The 13,289-nt window shown below is 43.0% G+C and overlaps 1 protein-coding gene across 1 annotated transcript; it reads right to left on the bottom strand.

The window, feature by feature from the left end:
• Nucleotides 1-62: 62 nt before the first annotated feature.
• Nucleotides 63-12,930, bottom strand: LOC311243559 (ras-related C3 botulinum toxin substrate 1). The gene is made up of 6 exons (XM_084332818.1): nucleotides 12,625-12,930; nucleotides 10,695-10,766; nucleotides 10,276-10,393; nucleotides 7,722-7,784; nucleotides 7,094-7,253; nucleotides 63-2,618 (listed from the first exon to the last, which is right to left on the bottom strand). Exons 1-6 carry the CDS (start codon nucleotides 12,657-12,659, stop codon nucleotides 2,488-2,490), a joined length of 579 nt encoding a protein of 192 aa, XP_084188944.1. The 5' UTR covers nucleotides 12,660-12,930; the 3' UTR covers nucleotides 63-2,487.
• Nucleotides 12,931-13,289: the final 359 nt, after the last annotated feature.

The following is a 13,289-nucleotide window of genomic DNA, read 5'->3' as shown; positions in this document are numbered from 1 at the left end:
GATGACCCTTCCTTCTTTTATAGTTTCCTGGCAAGTGATGAGGAAGTCGAAACAAAAACAGGTAATTTTAAATGAATTTATTTGCTTTAAAAAAAAATCTGATTAAACTACTATATTATGTCAAAATAAAACCACATTTAGCGAGAAGATAAATCAAGGGTATACTTTCATTATGCCTTTGAAACACTGCTAAAAATGACTCGAGTTACAACGGTGCCTGAAACCACCTATGCACTTTGATCATTGCTCATTAAAAAAAAAAAGAAAAAAAGAATCTGTACTTGGAAAATGGTCATTGGTGTATCACTGACAAACAACAGTATGGAGTATAATAAACAAAGACGTCTCAATCGTCAGCCTCTGAATGGTACAACATGTGTTTGTAGATTTTGTCAAACAGTAATATATAGCTGTGGTCACAAATTACATTGGTTACAGTCACATAACACCATGATAGCGATGATGGAAAGCCAGGTACATCGAGACCGAAGCCAAAATATTGGGCGAGTAGCAAAAAACCAGAAGTCTCCATTTGGACCATGACTGGAGTTTAGTACGAGATTGAAAAAGACGGCGATGGCTAACCGAATGAAGCCAAATCTTTACAGAAATGGAAGATGAACGGTAATATTACAACAGCATAACAGCGGCGTACAGAGTGGTCACAAATCTCTGGCAATGGAGGCGTTGTAGACACTCGGAAATTCTGGAGACGTTAGGTTATAGACCTCTCACGCATTTTTGACAAGCCCTGGTTCCTTTTTCTCCGGGCCTATGTGAAGATTAGCGGCCTTTTCCTTTCCCGTTTACCAGTCATTCTATCCTTGATACTTCATGTGGAGTCAATGGGGGACATTTCATTTCACCAAAAGGATTTTATGTTTTGTTAACATTCCAATTTTTTTAAAAGCTAAAGAGCTAACCCTAAATGACGATGTTACAGAGAATGCACCGACGCTGGTGACCTGATCCGCATTAAGCTCGTTTTGGCTAGCGATGTTAACTGCTGCTTCGAAATTCTAAATCCCCCGCCTTATTATCAGAGAGAAATGTACATTAGGAGGCCTTGTTCACGGGGACCACAGCTTGCGTGAACACAGGCGAAGCTAGGAGCGATCTTATTACTAGTCATCACGTTTCCCGTAGCCGCAGGTGACCGCGGCGAGACGGGAGCAGCCGGAAGACGCCGCCCCCCCCCCCCCCCCCCCCCCCCGGTGAGAGGTCTATTGAGGAATCTTTAATGTTGCTCCGAAGAAGCACTTCTCCAATATACTTCACTACTGCACCTCTAGAACGACACGCGACCTGAAATGCTAGGTTTCTAGCTCTAAAACACAGAGGCAGACGGGAGCAATGGGCACATGGATATTCAGATTTCTCTACAAAGCTTCAAATTAATCTACGGATACAATGATAGCCATGATCCATTTTTTTTTTTTTTTTTACATCTATTGATCCGACTGCACTGGAAGATGACAGAATGCGCCTCGACAAGCAAGAGATTGTTTAGAATTTTACCGTCGCTAAGAGAGTAATAATTACAGGACTTAGCAGCTACTACTACCGACACTTGTTATGAGCCATTTTCTCTTTTTTTTTTTCATTAAAATTTCATACAAGTAGTTAAACCGTTTGTTTCAAGATTGAAAACGATGGTCATATCTTACACAGGATAAAAACAAAAACTCAAAAAGGAATAACAATATCATCGATACATTGAGTGTACAAGGAGTGACTACAAAGTGATGACCATTGACTGAATTTTGGCAACACCTCAACTCTAGACAATTGAAGTAGGTAAACAAAACAAAGTGGGCTCACGAGGAGGTTTGAAAAGAGACTGAAATTGAATAAGGAGCGATTAGTTTCATCTTCAAAAAGAAAAATTCTAAAAAAAGAAAAAAGTAAAATTTTAAGAAGGCAGCAGGAATTTTCTTAGTGTAGGGGAAAAGAGTGGCACACGACCACTTCCTCCTCGAGCTCACGGGAGTTAATTCTAGGCTCACTTTATGATAAAAAAATAAAATAAAAATCATACCTAAGCAGTACTCATTACAACGCCAGGGAGAAAATTTACATATGGATGCATATGCTTTTTGTAGAATCCTCCCTCTTTTTCAAAGACCCTAAATCCCAAATCAATTCCTCCCCATTCAAGGCCCTATTTGATTCACACTATTCGTGTAGATCTGAAAGAACACGGGATAGGTGCAAGCGAGACAGAAATACTTCTACCCGAACCATCAAATCGGATAGAAACATGTCTGCGCTGCTTAAACCCATCGAATGCTTTTTTTTCTTTCCAAGGCCGTACTACGTCAGCAACGAGGGAAGTGGGGGGAGGGGGGGTGTAAGGTTGACTTGGGATTCACAGGGTAGCCCCGCCCTCCTCCCCTCCGACAAGGTGAGCTCAGACTGCAGCGCTGTACTTTCCCCTCTTGTGTGTGTGCGTGCGTGTGTATGTATCCGTGTTGGCGTGCTTGGCATTTACAGTAGAGAGCACTTCCTCTTCCTCTTCTTCACGGGCGGAGGGCACAGGACCGCCCTGATGGCTTCGTCGAACACCGTCTTAAGGCCGCGCTGCGTCAAGGCTGAGCACTCCAGGTACTTCACTGCTCCTGGGGGGATAAGACACGGTCAGTAGCTGAACCAGGGGAGGGTCTGTGTGGATGATGTGTGTCGACGTTGGAACGGCATCGTCCATCCAATGAATCTTACCAGGAACAAATGTTTATATATATATATGGAACATGTGAGAGGGAGCTAAAGAAAGCTCTACTCACGAACCCCAGTCATGTGCTTGTGTGTTAGGGTTGTGTGTGTGTTAGGGTTGTGTGGGTGTGTGTTAGGGTTGTGTGGGTGTGTGTTAGGGTTGTGTGTGTGTTAGGGTTGTGTGGGTGTGTGTGTGTTAGGGTTGTGTGTGTGTGTGCGTGTTAGGGCTGCATGATTCACAGATAGTAGAACAGGATCGCGATACCCAGCAGTTTAAAAAAAAGGCCCAATACTCCATTTTATTAGTATGAATACTTTTAGAATAATATCCTGATGCTCCATGTTCTAGGAGTTGAGTGAATTATGTGACCAGAGCAGTGTGTGTGTGTGTGTGTGTGTGCGTGCGAGCACAGGCTTTGCGTAGTGGGTGCGTCAACAGTGACGGCTGAACTCACACCAAGGTATTTTTTCCACATAGTCTGTCGGCGATTCTGCCTAAAGCCAGGACTCCACAGTGTCGCATTTGCGACAAAAAAAAATGCGTGAGAAGAACTGGAAAACATATTTAGGAAATATTCTTGATATTTTATTAATAAAAACATATTTAAAATATCATCTAATATTATATTCCATTACTTTTCCTGATGTTTTAGGTTTTGGGCCGCGTGGTATATCGTTTTAGAACCGGAATCGCGATACTTAGGCTGGTATCGGTATCAAAGTCAAAGTTCTGGTATCGTGACAACACTAGTGTGTGTGTGCTCCACTCAGACGAGGACCGCTCAGAATTGGCTCCGTTGTGAAAGCAAACACGTGACTTCGCTGCAGGACTAACCTGCAGGACTCTCTACGACGTGCAGATCTAACGGCCGTGTCCACGACCCCTCCCTCCAGGGGGAGGCTGGAGGTCAAATGAACCGTACTCAACACTTCGCACAATCCATCACTCTTAAGGAAATGATATCCATGAGATCAGAGGAGAAGCTTGCCGTGAGAACACTGAGGTGGTGGAGAGAATATCAGCCTTTTTCCCTTTCCTTCTTATTCACGTTCTCCATTACCACTTTAACCCTTTCACTGCCACACGACGGAAGGTTAACCCTTTACTATCACACAACCGACGGCGATGCGCCATCATTAGCATCGCACACAATGCTAATGATGGAGCATCGCCGTCGGTTGTGTGATAGTAGTAAAGGGCTAACCTTCTGTATTGTCACAGTGAAAGGGTTAACCGGCTGTCGTGTGGCAGTGAAAGGGTTTACGTTGCTCCCCATTACCACTTTAAAGTACTTTAGGTTGCTCTCTAGCACAATCTCTGGAGCAAAACAGAAGGAAGCATTTTATATAAAAGTACACTGTATTTTTGTAGGACAACTAATAAAGAAACTTGAACTCTATTACCACTTTAAAGTACTTTACGTTACTCTCCATTACCCCTAATTAAAGGGACTTTACGTTGTATGTTAAATAAACATTTACATTTCTGTACTCTTGACCTTTGTGGAAAATCATAACAGGAGAAATTCCACAACATGACGCATTTTTGACCAATGTAACTATTGACTTAACATTCCGTGTTGTAATTAATTCACCAGTGACTTCAAATATGAGGAAGAACAAATGATACTCGTGACAGATTCTTGGTTACTGACGACTCCCCATTCAAGGAGATAAGGGTCTGGTCTTGTAAGTTCTCGTTATCAAGATGGCGGCAGAGTGAACTCTTTTAGACAGACTTTGCAACATTCCATCCAATGGGAATTCGGCAGAATTACAACTCCCTGCACAGAGTGCATTCTCCCATCACATGTGTAGAGAGCACTCCCGTAAAATATATAATGCAATGTAAAGAGTCATCTCATTTAAAGGGGAACTATTTTTACTATTTCTTTCACTATTTGGGCACTTTTACACAATTCCTGTGAGTTTTTTTAACACCTCTGTAATTATAATTTTTTTTAATTCATTGTTTTGTATTTTTAATCAAGTCCTCAAAAACAGCATTTTTCTACCTCAAGATCTCGAGCCGTTTTGAGCCTGGGCTCCAACCACTGTGTGGCCTGGTGGCATCTGCCACATTATCATGCAGCTGAGTCTCTCTGACATCACAGATCAGCACATGTTCAGATGACTCAGTTCAGTGAGGGTGAATATTGTGAGAGGAGAATTGGAAGAATGCGCCAATATGAGAATTAGAGACATAGATCATATTAATATAAGTCCACATAGCTAGGAAACAATGCTAAACACTGAAAAAGGCCATTTATAAGATAGTTCCCCTTTAATTAAAGTTCAATTGATAACTAAATTGTTGATTTGGTAAAAGGTTTCATAGCCTTTGCAAATAATCCCTATATATTCTTGTTTTATTCCCATTAATTCCCATATATTCCCATTAATTCTCACCTTAAATGTCGCAACCCTACACAGCCACGTGGAGTCCCCGCACCACACCGATGATGCTGGAATTGATCAGCTGCAGTTATGGACTTTGTGGTGACCAGGCTGTAGCCTACATTAATGCCTACATTAATTATTCTATTTCAGTGGTTGGACTTTACCACATCAATGGACTTGGATGGTGCAGGTGGGCCGTCTGTAACCTACACGACTACACTATTAATGACAAATTATACACCGCTTGTGAATTGTCAATGTATCAATAACTATGGTTGACAATGGTAATACACTTCAGTAGCTGATGTTGGTTTGGTTGTGTGGAGTACCACTGTTGAGTGAGCATCACCCTCATAGCGATCGATGCACAGGAACGGTTGGGTTTCCCTCAAGCTGAATGCAGGTGAGGTAATGTCATTTCCACCTTGGTAATGTGGGAGGAGAATAAGTGCTCCCATATAATGTGTGTAATTGGCACCATTGTGTGCAAGGATGAGCCGAGTGGGAGTCGAGAAACCGTGGATAATTTCTCCTGAAACAATCAACTTCAAAGGCTGACTAGAATAGCACTCGGGGAGATGCCTACACCCGCCCGCAAACAGGCAAAGCCATTAAGAGTGGAATGGAGTGCGTTTGAGCGGCAGGTATTATTATTATGCTCTCCGCTCAGGTGAAATACTGGACCCTCCACTCTGCCGACATGCCCTGCAGAGGCTCCGTCTCCGACCACCAAGAGCCTAGGTGTGGTCCTCGACGACTGGCTGGACTTCGCCGCTCACATCGCCTCAACAACCTGCAGATTCCTGAGCAACGCGAGAAGAATCCGCCCCCTCCCCGACTAAAAAAGCCGCCCCAAATCCACCAGTCATGTCACGCTGTAGACTATCGCAAGTTCGCAACGCTCCGTTAGCCGGTTTGTGCCGCTTAACTCATACAGAACGCAGCGGCCCGCCTGATCTCCGACTTACCAAAGTCAGCCCGCGTGACCCCGCCTCTCTCAGAGAGATGCACTGGCTTCCCATTGCCGCACGAATACCCTTCACGGTTCTTGACCTGACATTCCGTGCAACAAGGAGACAGAGACTCCCTTCTACCGCCAATGGTCTCTACCTACACACCCTCAAGCCCCCTACACTCTGCGTCTTCAGGCCACCTGAGACACACTCCTATCCAGGCTCCTGGGAGGTCATTGAAACGATGCAGGCTATTCTCTGTCCTGGCTCCACTTTGGTGGAACGAACTTCCCACCACAGTCAGGACATCTGGATACCTCCCAATCTTCCGCCGGCAACTAGAAACACGCATTTTCAAATCAATATCGGAATAAAAAAAAAAAAAAAAAACGAACCGTCTTTACTACCATGTCTATACTACTACGCTACTATATCTATACTGAAAGAGAGGGACTCAAATTGTGCACTGCTAGAACAATACCACTTACCCCGTTTGTTCAATGACCCTACACTAGGGGTGTAACGGTACACAAAAACCACGGTACGGTACGTACCTCGGTTTTGAAGTCACGGTTCGGTACGGGTTTTCGGTACAGTGGGGGGAAAGTTTGGCTTTCCATGTTCCACTCAGGGGTGATGTAGTGTGCAGTAACTAATTGTACTTGTAGGGCTGTCAACGAATATTCTATATTGAAATTAATAATAGACTTATATCGGAAAAAAAAAAATATATATAATAATTATATTAGATTGTGGAAAAAAACAGTCCCCAGTGGGCGGTCGTTAGTGGTTAACATACCGTTGTATTCGTTCGGTACACAGCCGTTCGGTACGGTACACACTGAAACGGTTCGGTACGGATAAGTGTACCTTTACACCCCTGGCCTACCCTACACTAATGGTCCATGTCTATACTGTTCACCAACAGTAATGGGTTGGATGGGTACTCTGATGTTCATGGTTTTGCAGAGCGGGGGAAAAGGGGCTCTGGAGCTTCTGGCTGACCAGTGTGTTGCTGTGGAACTAACCGATCTCTTTGGCCATGGCCAGGCCCTGTGGGTAGGTGATGGGGGTCAACTTCTTCTCCTTCAGCTTCTCGATGGTGTCCTTGTCGTCTCTGAGATCCAGCTTGGTTCCCACCAGGATGATGGGTGTGTTGGGGCAGTGGTGTCTCACCTCTGGGTACCACTGCGGGGGGAGACGGAGACACGGTCAGGACGGTAGAACTCAACTGTGTGGACTGTTTTGGGGCTAATCCGACGGGTGAAAGGGTTGCACTAGGGAACATAGATGACGTGTGTCTTGTTCAATCAGATGTGACTAAAAGGGCTGAAGGGCTGATAGTCGACTTATCAGTCATTAGGATGTTAATGTACTAGGATTCATTTGGGCATTGTTTATGCTTTGCATCATAATGGTAATATTCACCACACACACGCTGGTTTTTAAATAGGCACTAGATTTAAAAATGGTCCTTCTGTGGAAGGACAATAATGTGGGAAACCATTTTTCCAGATTAAATTAACATATTAACGAGTTGACAAAACCCACTACGACCATCAATTGTTGACTAAGAATTCCATAAATCTAGCAAAACCCTGGTGGTGACCAATGATAAAACGGAAGCGAGTGAAAGCCGAAGTAGACCGCTCTCACCTTGGCACGGACGTTTTCGAAGGAAGCAGGACTCACTAGAGAAAAGCAGATCAGGAACACATCCTGGGGAAGAAGGTAGAACAACATCAGTTACTTCATCGGTTCAAGACTGAAACATCACAGACGGAGGAACTGGTCAAATGAAACGCCTCCGACTGAAACAGATGGCGGATGACATCCGTTTACTTTACACAAATACCAACAATAGGGGCATTGTGTTTGTTTCATTTATCAAATCTTAGAAATCCCAAGATCAGTCTGACTCATGAACAAATATCACCAACAACCTGCTACCTGCTTCTCACACACAGGTGGACTCTGTGGAGGAACACAATCACACACAGGTGGACTCTGGGGAGGAACACAATCACACACAGGTGGACTCTGGGGAGGAACACAATCACACACAGGTGGACTCTGGGGAGGAACACAATCACACACAGGTGGACTATGAGGAGGGACACAATCACACACAGGTGGACTATGAGGAGGAACACAATCACACACACAGGTGGACTCTGGGGAGGAACACAATCACACACAGGTGGACTCTGGGGAGGAACACAATCACACACACAGGTGGACTCTGGGGAGGAACACAATCACACACAGGTAGACTATGTGGAGGAACACAATCACACACAGGTAGACTATGTGGAGGAACACAATCACACACAGGTGGACTCTGGGGAGGAACACAATCACACACACAGGTGGACTCTGGGGAGGAACACAATCACACACAGGTGGACTCTGGGGAGGAACACAATCACACACACAGGTGGACTCTGGGGAGGAACACAATCACACACACAGGTGGACTCTGGGGAGGAACACGATCACACACAGGTGGACTATGCGCACACAATCACACACAAACAGGTGAACAATCAAATGTGCGTACACTAGGGGTGGACGGTATAAACGGTATACGGTATAAATTTGCTCTACGGTATGGATTTTGACTATACCTTGTAACCGGTAGAGCAGCTCTAAAATAGAAATTACGTCATGTAACCACAGCGCGACTATTTCACTGCATTTGCCCCTAAAAATAGATAGAATTAGTCATAGATAATAGATATGGGCAAACTGGAAAAAGTTATTTGGAGGCTTCGCGCAGTGGGCGTGTCAACACGCAATTGTCATTTCACAATAAACACATATCACTGCGGCGCACAGCAAGTTTCAATTTCAGTTCCTGGCATTTTTAACCAGTGGAGAAAGGGAAGAGATTTCCCTATCGTTTTTCTTATATGAATTATTCTACGTTAATAAGATTGTTGGTTATAAATAATATGTAAGGGATAATGTATAGCTATACTCGGTCATCATCGCAAAATAATTGACCTTCACTGACCTCGCCGAGGCGGCTCGGTATTTTAAACTCTGTGTCGGTCAATTATTTTGCGACAATGACCTCGTAGCTATACATTATCCCTTACCTATTATATTTATACAGCATTATATCTTTTGATGCTACTTCAAAGTAATTTTTATAGTGCTATTTTATGCCACTTCTCTTTCTTTTCTTATTCCATTACCATTGCCGCTGTGAGGTTGAGGAACCAAGACCAAAAGAATTTCACTCTCCTGCTGTACTTGAACATGTACATGGAGAGATGTGATAATAATCAAGATCTGAATCTGAATATGGAATCTGTGGTGCTTTTCATTGGTGGACGGCTGCATCAGCGTTAAGTCAGGACATTGTGAATCGGGTGATTGATCAGTGCCTAAACCCAGTACTAACCAACCTATACGGGAGCATGTCTATGTTCCCCGGGTCCTATGTTCCCCGGGTTCTATGTTCCCCGCTTTGATTGAACATTTTAGACCATCAGCCCTGATTCCAAACTCTACCAGTTCGAAAGAGGGCCTAAGCTTAACCGTTCGAAAAAACAATGCGGACATTAATAATTAATAAAAATTTATAAAATGTTCAATCTATTAATCAATCAAAGCGGGGAACATAGAACCCGGGGAACATAGGACCCAGGGAACATAGGGATGATCCCCCCAATACTACTAACCAAAAGAAATAATTCACCAATCTGGAACGAAATTGTAGAAGTACTATTAATAAATAAATAAATAAAAACGTGGCTCCTACTTTCATTTCCCCGTCTACCACTGGCTGGCTGGTGGCACCAGCACAGAGGCCACAGTGTGTGTGACGAGACAAAGAGGCAAACAGAGCTTCCTTTCACTTCCTGCAAGTCCTCCTCTAGACATTGTGTATAGGTACTGTGGACACAAGGCTCTACTCTCCTCTCAATGCATGTGCACTTGCACACACACACACACACACACACACGTGTACTACACATGCATGCGCGCATACACATACACTCTCTTAACCATTATATACTCAGGCAGGCCAATGAATAACTCAAGTTCAATGCAGGGCTAAGAGAAAAGGAGCGCTCCTCCCAGCCAGGGCAGTGGAGCAAATGGTGATCAGACTAACATTGTTTGTCTGCCACAAATCTATGTCAGACAGTGGTTTCACAGTCAAGAGGCATGGTCTTATAAGTGTGTGCTGTGTGTGTACCGTCTGTGGGTAAGACAGTGGTCTGAGCCTATCGTAGTCCTCCTGTCCGGCCGTGTCCCAGAGGCCCAGGTTGACCGGCTTCCCGTCCACCATCACATTGGCGGAGTAGTTGTCGAAGCTGCACAAGAGAAAAAGACAAGGATCTATTTGACGCGCGAGAGAGAGAGAGAGAGACGGAGGCTGCCTCCAAACAGCCTAGTATTGATGAGATGCAGACGTACGGGAACGTTTTCCAACTGGGTTGTTGTTCACATAAATTAGCTATCGAGAAAAAAAAGAAAAAAAAGGGAGAGAATGTTGCCTATATCTGGTAACATTATCAGCTAGAAAAGTTGGCATATTTCCATCTGCTGACCAACTCCCTACATCAGTTGGAAGACAGCTGTTTATAGGCGTGTGTGTGTGTGTGTGTTACTTACACTGTGGGGATGTACTCCCCGGGGAACGCATTGGTAGTATAGCTGATGAGTAGGCATGTTTTACCCACAGCCCTGGAGTAGGATGAGAGGAGAGCAGGCAAGATGGACAGAGAGAATGAGAGGGGAAGCATTACAGGAGGCCTCGTTTCATTCTCACTTATCATCACAAGTCTGTTCACAAGCTTCACAAGTCTGTTTTTGAAAAGAAGGCAATAATTGCATGTATGAGGATTTAGAAGGATAGACTAATTCATCCCCTCACACTTAGCTTTTCACCACGTTTTTTTTTCTTCTTTTTTATGAACTGGCAGTCCATGCCTGACTGTAGAGCTTCTTTAGTTATGTCAAAGCAACCTACTCTTACTAGTTACGCTGCTGGCCAGTATGACTTACTACAGGTGCAGCTCAATAAATTAGAATATCGTGGAAAAGTCTATATATTTAGCTGTATTGATGCAGTCATTTGTGCAAAAGGAGCCCCAACCAAGTACTGAGTGAACATTTCAGAAGGCCGATATTTCTATATACAAGAAAAATACATCTACTTTAAAAATTTTATTGGTGATACAGAATTTTTGGCTTTCATGAGCTGTAAAACATGATCATCTAAATTAAGGCTTGAAATATTTCACTTTTTGTCTATAATCTACGAGAGTTTAGCTTTTTGAATTGAATTACTGAAATAAAATAACTTTTCCACAATATTCTAATTTATCGAGCTGCACCTGTACTACCATAGTGTCTTTATACCTGTATCACTGTACATATTAATACTACAACTCTGTAAATACATCCGATTAGCACAATTACCCAGTAGTACTAATTTATATATTTTAATATATAAATTACCAAGTTTAATCACCCGTGTATATTATTATTGCACTTTATTGTCACATAATTTGCACTCTGGTTGGATGCCAAACTAATTTTCGTTGTACTGTACTTGTGTTGTATAATGACAAAAATAACTTTGAATATAATCTAAGCAAACACTGGGGGGATTTTCTCTTTAATATGAAAATGATAGCAGCATAGCAGTAAAATATGTCAACTAAAACACACAGACTACATAATGAAATTAAATTAAGAAAATTATAGCCGCATCAGTGCCATGGTATGGCACAATTAAACTACACTGGTTTGTGGTCAGTCAATAGAAGAAAGCTGGTGTAACTTGTCAACAGTCAAATATACAACTAAAACATTACAGACTACATAATGGAATTAAATTAAACTCTCTTCCATCAGTTTAATTTAATTCCATTATGTAGTCTGTATGTTTTTAGTTGTATATTTTACTGTTGACAAGTTACACCAGCTTTCTTCTATTGACTGAGTGACAACAAACCAGTGTAGTTTAATTGTGCCATAATACCATGGCACTGATGCTGCTATCATTTTCATATTAAAGAGACCCCCCCCCCAGTGTTTGATTAGATTATATTCAAAGTTATTGTCTTGTCATTATACAACACAAGTACAGTACCACGAAAATAAGTTTGGCATGATCCAACCAGTCAGTGCAAAATGAAAAATCAGGCCAATTATACCATCAATCATTTCTAAGTTTACAACAAGAGCACACAATGCACAGCTGGTGTGTCGACACATGCAAGTCAACTTTAAATGCCTGACAAATTACACACTGAGCAGGCTCTTCTGATCTGAACACAGAGAGAGACATAAGGAAGGAATGCAGAAAGCTAGTCATCATGATGGACTAACTGAGGGGACAGAGACCCAGCTGGAGTTGGAACTGGAAGCAGTGACAACATTTGTCAATAGTTTGGTTATATAGATAGGGCTAGTAGGTTGCTAACTAGCTACACTGTTAAGTCAACTTATTGTTAACGCTACCAAAGCATTACACGGTATAGAAATGAATTACACATATTATTAAGGTATATTTAAATGGCTAAAGACAACTCACCCGTCCCCCACCACCACACACTTGATGGCCTGCATCACCAACTCAGCTGGGAGTAGTGGCCCGTTCTGGTTGGTTAGCTTAGCTTGTTAGCTAACGTTAGCTTAAAGTAAAAACCCACTCTTTTGTCGCGTCGTTTGAACCTATTTTTACAGAACGAGGGGGGGGGATAATAAGTTGATAAAAGGGCCTCGGTTCGCGGGTTGAATAGTTACACAAACAAAGGCTGTTGTCAAGGAAGAAAACAAAGCCGACTCTCTCGTCCCACTTCTTCAAACTACACCTCGGTGGAATTCCAGACTTGTGTGAGTGAGCAGCCACCACCCTAAAGCCCTCTGGTGGCGAGAGGAGGGGGGGACACGCCCTCAGTTAACGGAAGCTCGCGAGCGCTCTCCCAAGTTTTCCAATGCAACGTCATTTCCGCTCGCTCGCTGTGTGGAATTTCAGGATTGTTTTGTTTATTAACAGCGCCATCTAGTGGTGATACTCTTTTTTTTATTTTTGGGATTGAGACAGCACCCCCTACTAATAGGGAAAAATAATACTTGAATAGATATCACTATGAAACTTTCCCAGTTTGTTAGGTACATATAAACTAAGAAAAAAGATATTACAAGTTTTCAACGACCGGAGTGTTGAATGTCCCGTGACTAAGACGGGGAGGACGT

Source organism: Notolepis coatsorum (assembly GCF_963971535.1).
Source record: "Notolepis coatsorum genome assembly, chromosome: 17".
NCBI classification, from domain to species: Eukaryota; Metazoa; Chordata; class Actinopteri; order Aulopiformes; family Paralepididae; genus Notolepis; species Notolepis coatsorum.
Note: the sequence above shows the minus strand (reverse complement) of the source record. Positions and strands in the feature narration are given on the sequence as shown.